The sequence below is a fragment of the Seriola aureovittata genome, chromosome 20 (genome assembly GCF_021018895.1).
Source record: "Seriola aureovittata isolate HTS-2021-v1 ecotype China chromosome 20, ASM2101889v1, whole genome shotgun sequence".
Classification (NCBI taxonomy): domain Eukaryota; kingdom Metazoa; phylum Chordata; class Actinopteri; order Carangiformes; family Carangidae; genus Seriola; species Seriola aureovittata.
Genome location: NC_079383.1, coordinates 102,213 through 116,067, shown reverse-complemented (window position 1 = coordinate 116,067; position 13,855 = coordinate 102,213). Strand labels below are relative to the sequence as shown.

Sequence of the window (13,855 nt, the reverse complement as noted above, 5' to 3'; positions counted from 1 at the left end):
CAGAGGTGCAGCTCAGCCTCTGGGCCACAGTGGACTCAGGTTTGGTTGTATTTCTCCTGATTCCTTAAGCCTGAGGACGTTAGAGACTCTGGTGCAGGTTGAGAAGGTCATGGCTGGATTAACCTCCTACAGGCCTCAGGCCTTGTTGTTGGGCTTTGGGGTTTATAGGAGAGATGGTGGAGACGGTCCAGGAGTACAAATACCCAGATGTCCACATGGATAGCAAACTGGACTGGACCAGGACCTCTGCAGCTCTCTGCAGGCTCTTTACCTTCTGCTGAGGCTCTGATTCATCAAAGTCTACGTCACTGTACTATGGATGTTTATGAGGTCTGAGGACTGGCTCATACCTGGACCTGGACCCTCTGCATGTAGCCCACAGGATAATGATGCATATTGTTTTACTTCCACTCAATACCAGCTGAGCATTACTGTGCCCTGCAGTCTGTGGCCTGACAGCTGTGCACTGTGAACTAAACATGTGATACAGTTATATATACATACACATATATGTATATATATACATATATGTGTATGTATATTCATCATATATACACACACACACACACACACACACACACACACACACACGCACACACACACATAAATATGTATGTATATATATGTATATATATATATATACACACATACATATATATGTGTATGTATATTCATCCAGAAACCTTCCATCCAGAACCTTCAAGCATCACAAACATCCCAGTGCTTTAAGGAGGATTTTCAATGCAGGACTTCTCCTTGCTATTTGTATTTTTTTATTACATATTTAAATGTTTGTCATTTTATTCACTGCTTGTTAATGAATTCAAACACAGGTCAGATTTGACCTGTGAACATTCAGATGTAAAAAAACACATGAACACATTAAGTGAACACATTAATATGAACACATTAACCCTCGAGTTCGAGTCTCATTTGACCTGTTTGGAGTTTAATTTCTACCGATAAAAACATCCTAAACAACCTACTGAACACACTAAAATGATGACATCACAGAAGGTTAATGATGACATCACAGATGGTTAATGATGACGTGGTTAAAGTTGAGGTTTGAGGTTCAGATTCTGAGGAAATAAAAACTGGTTTTTGAATTAAGAGGTTTTAATCCCGAACAGAGATCAGAAGTCTGATAAGTGGATTTGGAAACAGACTCAGATTCAACAGAATGCTATCGACCCTCATTTGAATAACCTGCTATGTTTCTATTGGATGATAGAGCCTCTGAGCCCCCCGGCCCCCTCCCCCTTCTCTTTCTCTCCCTTGCTCCTGCTGTGTCTCTGGCTGCATCAGACAGACGGTCTAGCTGGTCCTGATCCACGTTTAGAGTTCAGCTGCTGGGAAGACACTCTGGTTCGGGACCTGTGGATCAAAGAGGGGCCAGACCCCACGTGTGGATTTCAGCGCGCCTCAGAGATGCTGAATCCAGAGCTTGTGGAGTAAAAGGCGGGAGTTTGAGAGAAAGTTGACGAAGCAGCGCATCAGCAGAAAAAGTGTTTGGGAGAGACGCGGAGCAGAGGGGAGGGGGTCACTTCCACAAGTCCATTAGCATTAAAGTGTAGCTCTGCTACTTTTTCTCTTTAAAGCGGCTCCTCACCAGCCTCCAAAATTTCACCCAAAAGCAGACAACAGGATCATCCTGCGCTAACGCGGCTGGTCGGCAGGAAGCGGCTGGTGGCGGCGGGGGTCCTGGGGGTCGTGATGGTTCTGGTTTTGGTCATCCTCATCCCGGTTCTGGTCAACTCAGCGGGGACAGCGGCGCATTACGAAATGCTCGGTACCTGCAGGATGGTGTGCGACCCGTACGGCACCAAGTCTCCGTCCAGCACCGCCACGGCGGACCCGGTCCGAGACAACAGCCTGGTGCAGTCTTTACCCACGTTCATCCAAGGTCCGAAAGGGGAACCGGGTCGGCCGGGTAAGGCGGGTCCTAGGGGACCTCCTGGCGAGCCGGGACCGCCCGGTCCAGTGGGGCCACCTGGAGAAAAAGGTGAACCGGGCAGACCCGGTTTACCAGGACCTCCGGGATCCACCGCATCTGCCGGTGCAATCAGCGCGGCCACTTACACCACTGTGCCCAAGATCGCCTTTTACGCGGGGCTAAAGAAGCAGCACGAGGGCTACGAGGTGCTCAAGTTCGACGATGTGGTGACGAACCTGGGAAACCACTACGACCCGACCACCGGGAAGTTCACCTGCTCCATCCCCGGGATTTATTTCTTCACGTACCACGTCCTGATGCGCGGAGGAGACGGAACCAGCATGTGGGCTGATCTGTGCAAAAACAACCAGGTAACATAAACTGCACGTGAGAGTGTCAAGGACACATCCTGACATTTTCCATCATTAATTCACCTGCATCCTGTACACGTCATACACCATCACAGGTACAATCAGCAGCTCAGATTCACACAGTGTGTGTGTGTGTGTGTGTGTGTGTGTGTGTGTGTGTGTGTGTGTGTGTGTGTTCCAACACAATGACAACAACTGTCTGTGTGGACACAAGCCCTGGTCATGAGCTACAGGATGATGGGCTCAATGGCCCAGAGGTCAGGGGTCAGAATCTGAAGAGTTCCTCTGAAGGATCCTGGTTCTATTTTCAAACTGTCATTAAATTAGAACAAGAAAAGAAGAAGAAGAAGATTTCTCTGTGGTTTGATTGATGCTTCATCTCTTTCTCTTCCGGTATCATGTTCAGGTGAACAACATACATATATATATATATATATACACATATACACTGAGTTATTAAACAGTTCATGTATGTGCTGCATTTAAAGCTGTTAAAGTAAAGAATCCTAACCCTTAACACATGTCAATGACTTGAAGTATATATCTTATAAGATACACACACACACACACACACATATATATATATGTACATAACGGCTCCTTTAGTTCTTTAGTTTTATGTTATTCATGTTTTTAATACATAATGTATTTATCATATATATCATATATATTTTGTTGAGTCACTGTGGTAAAGACCTTGTGTTCATGTAACATTATAAACTTGATATAAACATATTCCACCTCCATCCCAATTCAATTTAGTCTGTTATATTAATAAATATAAATGATTGGTCAGCTCTTCAGATTATGTTTTGATTTATTATAGAGACCGTCATCAAACATAAATAATTATAAATATAAATAACAATTCACAAATGGAAGTAAATCAAAAATACAAGACAGATTTTACTGCGACATCCACTTAATGATAATAATAATAATAATAATAATAGTTATTATTATTATTATTATAAGCCTGAGGCCCTTTGCCGCCTCCTCCTCTGTGAGTTTGCTCCATCACTGTCCTGCTCTCCGAGCGTCTCTGCAGTGATCAGCCTGTCAGCAGCAGATCTAATCCGTGGGGCAAACCAGTGTTGCAGCATCGCTCCACAGAGCACATCCCCGCTGCTGTCAGCTGCTGCTGTAATGCTGCTGCAGACCACAACCAACATAGCAAACATCTGTGGGATTAAAGCAGCAGAGCTATAGTCCGTGGAAAATCAGATGCTGAGAGACATGTTTCAATTAGGACTCATGGTACTGAGACTTGTGAACTGTTGAGGAGGGAAACACCACGGTTCAGTGTGACTGACCGACACGCTGAGGCTGCGGCCTTTATTTGATGAAAAGCGGCTTCACTTCATTTCACTGATATAAATTGTCCCAGTATTTTTTATTTGTTATTGAGTTTTAACAAACATAAGCAAATTGTCTTGTTTTAATAATTTTCTAAACTCAGAAATAAACCACCTTCTGTTGTTTGAAGATACAGATTTAAAGCAGTTGTTGATTCATATCAAAAAGAGGTAACAGTAGCTCTTGTATTATTTTACTAATGATAATAATAATTTGGAGATCTTCATCCTTTTCTCTGTGTCCAGGCTCCATCATCTTCCTCCTGTGTTCACACCACTGCAAAATCTTTTTTCTAACTTTGGGAAAAATAAAATCGTAGAAGCATAAAAAAGGTTTCACACAATGGCACTGCGGCAGAATTTAACTAATTCATTCAACCTGCACATTATTTTACATCAGTTCATAAATGTGCTTCTCTACATGTCTGGGAAAATTCTTGTACTTGATATTATTGTATATATATTATAATTATATGACTTATATGACTGCTGATTTATTAATTTGTAGATTTTAATTTTAAATACAAAAACATGAAAAGCTACAATATTAAAATGCTGCTTCCATGTTCATGCATCGGTAACAATATACAGATAATATAATACATGATAACTCTATATTATTACTGACCAGATTATTTTTACTTTTGATAATTCAAGTACATTTTGCTCATAATATTTTTACTGAAGAAAGATCTTTCTAATAAATGTAATGTAATGTATTTTATATTGTGGTAAATGATGTAAATATTTTTTCCATCATTGCACTACAACAAATAATAAAATATTATCTAATAGATGACTAAGTAAAAGATGAAATTATATGTGGATACAGCTTTATATAATGTTCACACCAGAGTATTTACACATAATAAATAATAATAATGAATAATAAGGTGGTACAGTGTGACTGAAGAAACAATAAAATCAAAATCACTGGAGAATAAAAAGGACAGACAAGGGGTGAGGCTGAACAACCAGGGCTGTTTATAGCAACGCAGCACCCCCCACTGGAGGGGCAGCATGTCTTTGAACTGTCTGTCACAGTAACATCCACTGTGTCCATGTTACTTATTATTATTGTTGCTGGCTGCTGTTTATTTTGTGGACGCTTCAGTTTCATGCGTGGTTTTTGAATCACCAGGTTTTTCATGTTTCATGCAAACATCATAATATGATTCACCAGGATGAGACTATGATCAGAATTCATTAGTCTAAGGGTGTGTCCTTGACTCAAGTCAGGAAGTATGTGGGATTAACAGAAGAAAAAGATTATTAATAATCTACCGGCTGAAATTTAAGTATCACACAGGTCCACAGGATCAAGACTGGGACCCTTAAATCCAGCCATTTTGATTAATAGGTAGCACATACAGATTAAGATATTTGTAATCAATTACACCACACTGTGTTTTAACTTTGACCACAGCACAATAAACTGCAGAGCCACAGAATCAAAGCAGCAGAGCAGCAGTGTGGTCGTTTCCTAGACTCAGTCCTACAGGGTTTTAGGTTAATGTGTATGAATCCCGTCCAGACTGTCCTGCAACAGATCCATATTTGTTTGCATATTATAGAAAATACTATACATGTCTATACAGTATCCAAAATACTACAGAAAAGGATCAGTTTATATGACTTTAGATTTTATAATGAAGAAATGGAATTAAAGCTGGATCATAAACATGGTCAGAAACCTGGATAATATCAGAATCACACAGAGAAATCATTCAAATGGTGACAAAACACAACACTAAAGATGATGCTGATGAAATGACACAGAACATTTAACGTAATAAAATAATATAATATTTTTCTTTTTATTTCTGTAATATAATGAAAACATCAGTCCACCAAAGGAGACACTGTTACTAGAATCCACTTTACATTGGTTTAACCTTCAGGAAATAGTCATATCGCAAAACGCTCCATGACACTGACAAAGCTGATGCCCTCTCCTGCTTACCCTCCTCTTACATGTTACCAAACCAGCCATGTTTGAAAGAATGACACGCACTGTGAGAAATGTGTGATGAACTTCAGCTTTAATCAGTGCAGGTAGAAACTGACTGTGTATGGAGTCACAGAAGTGCCATAAAAGCAATATATGTAAAAGAATAAGAATACAATAAATAATAAATATAATAAATAAACAATAGAGTAAATATATATGGAAATATAAAGACAAATACAAATATAAGCATTTTCATTTATTTTCACATGTATTTGTTCATTTATTTATGAATAGATTTATTTTATTCAAATAATATGTATTTATCTTTGCATATAAATTACTCCTATTTCTGTATATTGTAAATTTTTTCTCATTCATTTTTATATGATGTAATTTATTTATTTTTTATCCCTTTATTTTTCCTTATTTCTTTTGCTATTCTTTAAAGGGCCTAGCTGTCAATCAACTGGCTGTGGATGGGACTTCCTGCCCAGGTTGATTAGCCAATTCCTGTACACATGGATCCTGCGCTGGCAGGAGCTTTTTATCAAGGCCAACAGGAAGTAGATGTGATGCAGTCGTGCCGTCATGTTTCCAAACCCTAACTTACACTGTGTCGATTTCATACTTTCATTTTATTTGTGTTCGATTGTTAGGACATAACACAGCTTTACTGTGGACACTTGCCCAAAAGTAGGATAACATCATCAATCAGTGTGTCACCAGCATGGTTACAGTTTGGTAAAGTTTAGGGAACCAATGCAGTGAAGCGAGCGTTGTAACAGACCAAACGTTGATCTTCATTCTGACCCTCAGCTGTGGTCATGATCTGGGTAGTGACAGAAAGAACAAGATGGCTGATACAATCGGCTGAAATGAGTGTCCTCTGCAGGGTGTCTGGGTTCAGCATTGCACTGGGAACACAATGGATGCTGGCGTGAGTGTGGAAGATGATGTCGCTGAGCTGCTGTGGAGAAGCACGTGTATGTTCACACTGGCTGTGTCTCTGTGCTGCTGCAGCTCCATCTTTTTACATAGAGTTTACAGGTTGCTAAATGTTGGATTTCTTTTCATTATAAATTAAGATTTTTTTATGTCTGTTTCAGATTCAGCCTAGACATAGAAACTATAGTGAAGGTGTCAGTTTTATGTGATCTTGCTGGTATGATGTCACTATGACATCATCAGGTGTTTTCTGTCTGTTTCAGCTGGGACATGTGGCACATGTGAAAAATAGGTGAGTGACTGAAACTCTAGATCACGTGACGCAACAGTGACGTGAGGGATGTGCGTCTCACATGTCATGCAGGCAGTGTGTAGCTCTAACCCATTAACATGTGTGGCGAAATGTAATTCAGCAGCCACCAAGCTCACGCCACACATCCCAGTGTGTTCCCGGCCTTAGAGATAGAGTGAGGAGCTCTGATCCAGAGCGAGCTCGGAGTAGAGTCACTGCTCCTTCATGTCAAAAAGAGCCAGTTGAGGTGGTTAAGGTATCTGGTTAGGATCCTCCTGGGCACCTCGAATTGGAGGTCTTTCCGGCATGTCCAACTGGTAGGAGGCCTTGGGGTAGACCCAGAACATATATATCTGATCTGGCCTGGGAACACCACAGGGTCCCCCAGGAGGATTGATCTGGGTGTATATTTTTCTCTCTGAAAGGAGAGCTTTCATGTTTCATAGTAGGGCTGCTCGATTATCAAATCGAGATAATCAAAGATAATTTAGATCAATATCGAGATCATGATTATTCAGCACGATTTCTCATTGACTTTGGAAAAAAAACAGAAAAAAATGATTTCAAAATAAAAAGCGCTGTGTCTATGTAGTTATTCCTGTTATACACAATATAAGTTAAAGATATCGGAGCTTGATACCCCTTTCACTGAGGTCGCTAGTGTTTCTTTGCAACAATAACATAGAGAGTTGTGACACACTTTACAATTTTGGTGCAGATGGTTATAAATGATCGAGCAGAGCTGGACAGGGACATTATGTGTTGAACATGACCTGAACCTTCAGCACAGCTGTACAAACTTTGAAGAGCTATTAAACCAATATTTTTATTAGGGACTCACTATTCCCAACAGGTGTGACTTCCCCTGAACTCAGCTGGAAGGGTTGTTCATAATTAACTGTTAACAGACAATATGAATTTTGACTGACTGATACCATCAGTTAACCATCACACAACAGCAGCTAGGTCCTGGCTATTAACTGTAAAGTATCAAACCAACATTTAGAACCTCTCAACAACTTCATCTTCCTCATGTCGGTATTTGCCTCAAACTTTCCTCAATGCTGCATTCATGAGCTGTCCCTTTAAAAAAACTACCTCATGTTCAGTTGCCCCTGATGTAACATCAGTGTGTGAATGAGTGTGTGAATGGGGGAAAGTGTAAAGTGCTTTGAGTGTTTGCTAAGGCTACAACAGTGCTTTCTATATAAGTGCACTCCAGTTATCATTTATGACCACTGTCATATGTGTGTCCCCAAAAGCAAGGATTGAACAAAGGTTTCTATGGAAAACCAAAGACACCAATGACACACTTCATAGCAGTAGGCGGCAGTAGTGAGTTACATGTACTTTGCCTACCACCATAAAAAATCTCAGTCAGTCATGTCAGGGAAAGAGGAAGAGCCACCACCGACTAGAGCACTGAGGGTAATAAGAAGAAGAACAGAGCAGAGGGCTAGCACAAAACAAGATACGAAGCAACAGCTGGTTTCTTTTTTTAATTTTTTATATATATATATATATATATATATATATTTTGGGCTTTTGTGCCTTTATTGGACAGGATAGTAGAAAGAGACAGGAACCCACTACACCACTCGATGCCCCGACAGCTGGTTTTTTAATAATAACTTTCAACACTGGCTTCTCCTATTTACTGGTCACTGTGCTGAAGTGGCAGTTTGCTGTCATTGCTGTTGGTGGTTGTGATTTTGTATCACAATGGTAGGTCAGTGAAAACACAACACAAAGTTAAACAATCTCTCAGTCTAGCATGATGTTACCACTAATTAGCATGCTCGTTATCTCATATGTAACCTGGCTTGTAATTAGCAGAGCTCCAGACTACCAGACTGTAGCTGGTCATTAACAGACTTAAACTACACATAGCACATTAAATTATTGCATTAGTATAAGATGTCTGTGAAGATGATGTGGATAGAAAAGTTATGTTGAGTAATGACTGCTGTTGAGAGACCCAGTCATCAGTCAGTGTGCAGCTCCCACGTGTTAGCATGCAGCTCTTACATGTTAGCATGCAGCTGATGTGGCCCAGATGTTTTCACTGTAATCTGATTGGCTGGATGTTGACATGTTTGAACAGTGACAGCTGGTGTGTACTGAGACAGACAGACAAACTTGAATGCACCAGTGTCTTTGAATTGTAGCACAGTTCTTTCTGATTCATTATCAGCAGCTAGGGTTAAGGTTAGCAGAGATGGTGCTTGTTATCGCTAGGACTGACCATTTGTCCATCACCATGATACAGGTAACTGTGCACAGGTAAAAGTGCAGGTGAACCCTGTTTCCTAAACATAATTGCTGCCTGGATTATGTTCCTGGTGTTTTTCTGAATCTACATCTACAGTGATGTGCAGTGATATCAAATAACTTCATACAAAGTGAAGAGAAAAAAACGAAATGAAATCAATATTTGGTGTGAACCCCCTTGAAAACTGAACCAGTTCCCCACAGTACGATTGTGGGCAGTTTTCCGGAATACTTAGGTTGGTCATGTGTTCCCAGACTGAGTTCATGATGGGATCAGGACTCTGTGATGTTAGAATCAGGACTCAGGACTCTGTGTGGTCACACCATCAAAGGACTCATTCTGGTTCTATGTTTGGGTCTGTGTTCTGCTGCTGATTTCCTGCCCCCCTGATGGTTCTGAACTGTATAAATCAATGGGACTGTGAGGGACATGGAGGTCACGCCCCCCGTCCCTGTGGGGTTATCTTTAGGCAACAAACCTTTTGTTGAGGTTAGGAAACATAAATGTTAATGAAGTAAACAGTGTTTGGGTCCAATGCTTTATTTGCTAAGAGCAGATACTGAAGGTAAACAACAACAAGCACTTAACTTCATTTTACTGACACATTCACTATCAATATTTTTTACTTAGGGGTTTACTTGGGGCTTTTTGTGCCTTTATTGATAGAGCATTAGAGAGAGACAGGAAATGGGGAGGCAGAGAGAGGGGGAATGACATGCAGCAAAGGGCTTGTCCGATGCCGGGGCCAAATGCAGCGAGGACCTTAGCCTCTGTATATGGGGCGGATGCTCAACCAACTGAGCTATACGACGCCCCTACTTACAGAAAAGTTGATAGAAATAGTTCATCATCAGCAGATTGATGAAATCATACCAGTCACAGCATGTTGGGTGGTATTATTGGTGAATGGTCTATAAATTCACTAATATATTTCAGTGTATATATTATTTTCTTTATGGACTTCAGCCATCATCATATTTGAATGACTGAGTGATTGACTGAGTGATGTAGTGACTTTTTGGACAAACCTCAGTGACTTTCTGTAGAAGAGAGTGGTTAGTATTCTCCTGAGAGCACGAGGTTGGACTTTCCCTCCACAGACTCACATCTCTGCTGACCACAGCAGCTGACCTGAATGATGCTCCAACTTTCTCTCTGTTCATTTCACAGTAAATACAGCAGAAATCACAGCTCAGTCTTTCACTAATGTTTGGTGACGCCATCAGACGACGGTTATAAAATCAGGATCAGGACTGAAACCAGCTGGCACTAGACTGAAACCAGCTGACACCAGCTGATACGAGACTGAAACCAGCTGACACTAGACTGAAACCAGCTGACACTAAACTGAAACCAGCTTATACGAGACTGAAACCAGCTGACACTAGACTGAAACCAGCTTATAGGAGACTGAAACCAGCTGACACTAGGTTGAAACCAGCTGACACTAGACTGAAACGAGCTTATAGGAGACTGAAACCAGGTGACACTAGGTTAAAACCAGCGGACACTAGGTTGAAACCAGTAGAGATATCAAATTCTCATAAACATGATATCTCAGTAATGCCTGAAGGGTATTTCTTCAGATTTAGGAAGAAACATTCACTTGGACTCATAAATGAACTGATTAGAATTTTGTGGTCAAAGGTCAATTTCAAGGTCACTGTGATCACAAAACATCTTGTCACCCACAAATTCATGCGCTAAAAATGACACAGTTTAACTCAAATGTCTCAAAGGATAAAATGAAGTGATGACATTTTATATCCAAAAGGTCAAAGGTCAACTTCACTGTGACATCACAATGTTCTGTAATAAGACTTGTGGTCATTATTCAACCCTGTAACTCAGGAAGGAGAGACTGTGACCATATTTCCTGAAACTTGACTGGTTAGTGGAGGAAACAACCAAGTCCACCAAATCTACTCTGACTGGTGACATATATGCTTCGAGTAAGTTCAAGTTAATCATCAGTCAAACCAATCTCTGCAGTCCTCTGATTGAATGATATAATACTTGCATTTATATACGGAGGTGCTGATGCTGTCCGTATACCTGCTATAGGTCTGACTGGCTGAAACTTCGTAATCAAAGAAATATTTCAACAGTAAGTGAGACACTGATGCACCCTGCATTCAGATGTGCAGAGATTTTACATTAAGAACATTCAGACATAGTTGAACTAACTAGATGTCATCATGAATTAGAAACAACCCTCCCTGCTCATTTTGTCACTGTGAGGCAGAACAGAGGAGCCTTGATTGACATGAGTAACCACAGGTCTCTGGAAATCTTGTCAATTAAACCCTGGAGCTCATACATATTAAACATACATGGTACATGTCATACTCCACCCCCCGGTTTCTGTTTTGGCTTTTCTTTGACATGATTTTACCGGCTTGTGTTTGTTGTAAAGCTTATTTATTGCTCTGGGTTCACTCTGGTTCGACTGTGGATCTGCAGTCATGGAGCTCAGACCTGCTTCTCTTCCACCTCCTGGGTTCTAAGGTTCTAAGTCACTTAGCTGGTGAAACTAAACTTAGTAGCCTGGTAGGGGAATTGTGCATGTATCCATATTGTTAGTATTAAAATTGTTGTACAGAAGTCTGAAGCCCAGTTTCTGACCTGTTTGATAAGTTCATGTGTATGATTTGTGCTTGTGTGCCTGTGTGTGCTTTCCTGCAGGTGCGGGCCAGTGCCATTGCCCAGGACGCAGACCAGAACTATGACTATGCCAGTAACAGTGCTGTGTTGCACCTGGAACCTGGAGATGAGGTCTACATTAAACTAGATGGAGGCAAAGCTCATGGAGGCAACAACAACAAGTACAGCACCTTCTCTGGATTCATCATCTATGCTGACTAGAAAACACCACATCCCCAGCTGTCACAGACCCTGTGGTCCAGATCTTGCCACTAATAAAATGCTCAGACTTCCACTTTTACACATGTGGAGAATCCAATATGAAAGTTTCTTCATAACCAGTGTATTACTTTACTTTGTACATCTGCCATCACCACAGTCCGCAGTGACTCCGGATTTTCATTACATCACAGCTGACGTCTTTGTGTTAATGTAGAACTGTGACAGAGTGATGGTGTGAAGGTGTGTGTGTGGTGTAATGTGAGAAATAAAGTGCGAGAAAGGCCCAGCCTATATACTACTGTACAGCTGGGGGACACATGATATGTGTGTGTGTGTGTATGTGTGTGTGTGTGTGTGTGTCGCTCTCTCTCTCTCGAGGGGTGTGGTAACAATAGAGCGATAGAGACCCCTCACTCTTAAATCTGATTGGGCAATAACCTGCCTGTGAGTCCAGAGAGGAAAACCTCAGAAAGAGCATCAGCTAACGTGTAGTTCTAAAAACTGTCAAGTCAGTGAGTGTCAGGTAATCAACTGTAGGATGATTTTGTGCAATACCTATTATAATAAACTATATTCATGGTGATACTTACTAAGAATGCCTTCAGTCAGTGTGTGTGTTTTTCTTTCTGTTTTAAGAGCATCCAAAAGCTGGTTGAGGTCCATTATGTCAATAAGGCAGACAGTTCCTTCTGCTCTGATCTGCACTGTCACTCATCTGCACTGTGAGACCTGATATAGACAGGTGTGTGTCTATATGACCTGATATAGATGGGTGTATCTCTGTATGACCTGATATAGACAGGTTTCTGTCTTATATATAGTGTGTGTCCAATCAGTTGAGTTTACCACAGTCTGACTCCAGTCAGGTGTAGAAACATCTCAGAGATGATCCAGAGAAATGGAGGAACCTGAGCTGAATTTACAGTCATAGTAAGGTGTCTGAATACTATTGTCAATGTGATATTTCAGTTTTTACTGTTTAATATTCTTTTTAATACAGAAATGTCTAAAATCCTGTTTTCACTTTGTCATTATGATGAACTGAGTGTTGACTGATGAGGAAAATTAATTTAAATTATTTTATCATAAAACCACAACATAATGTGAAAAAGTGAGATTTTCTGAATGAACTAATCAAGACGGGAGAAAATGAATGTGGTATTTGATAATAATAAATAATAGAAGATGAGATTCGTTTGATTTTAGCAACATGTCTTAAATGAAGAAAACGACTGGACGAGCTCATTAACATGGTGGTCACATGTCATATACTGATCAAAGATGATTCTCAGCAGTAAATTTGATGTTTGAGTGAAATGGACCAAAACACCGATCGACTGCAGTAATACATTTTTCAGAACCAATGAAAAGAATTTAAGTTTTATCAGGGTTTAACTGGAGGAAATGAGCAATGGTGGAGATATGACAGTGGTTTGGTGGATTACTGGATTTAGCTGAGAGATAGATCTGTGTATCATCAGTATAAGAGTCATGTGACATGTTTGACTCAGAGGAAGCTTCTACAAAGAGAAGAGGACTGGACCAAGAACCAAACCCAGAGGGACTGAGTCTAAGAGGACACAAGACTGTTGATATAAACAAACACTGAGAAATCTACTGGTCAGACAGAAATGAAACCAACTTAGCTGTGACCTATCGAACACACTGATGTTACTGATGACTCCATCAACAGTCAAATCCAGCAGAATTAGAATGGAGTTCACCTTCCTCTGCATCCATAAGATTGCGATTGGTCATTGGTCAATGGTTCAATGATGCAAGTGTGCATCAAAGGTCTCAGAGACAGTCAACCATATTCAGGGACTTAAGAGTAATAACTAAACCAAGTTGGTGTCCTTGGTTCTGCA

The 13,855-nt window shown here is 40.6% G+C and overlaps 1 protein-coding gene across 1 annotated transcript; it reads left to right on the top strand.

Annotated features, from left to right (window-relative positions):
- The first annotated feature begins 1,279 nt into the window (after window positions 1–1,279).
- On the top strand, window positions 1,280–12,560 carry c1ql3a (complement component 1, q subcomponent-like 3a). Its single transcript, XM_056364568.1, has 2 exons — window positions 1,280–2,307; window positions 11,808–12,560. The coding sequence occupies exons 1-2, from the start codon at window positions 1,717–1,719 to the stop codon at window positions 11,985–11,987; spliced, it is 771 nt and encodes a 256-aa protein (XP_056220543.1). The 5' UTR covers window positions 1,280–1,716; the 3' UTR covers window positions 11,988–12,560.
- The last annotated feature ends 1,295 nt before the right edge of the window (window positions 12,561–13,855 follow it).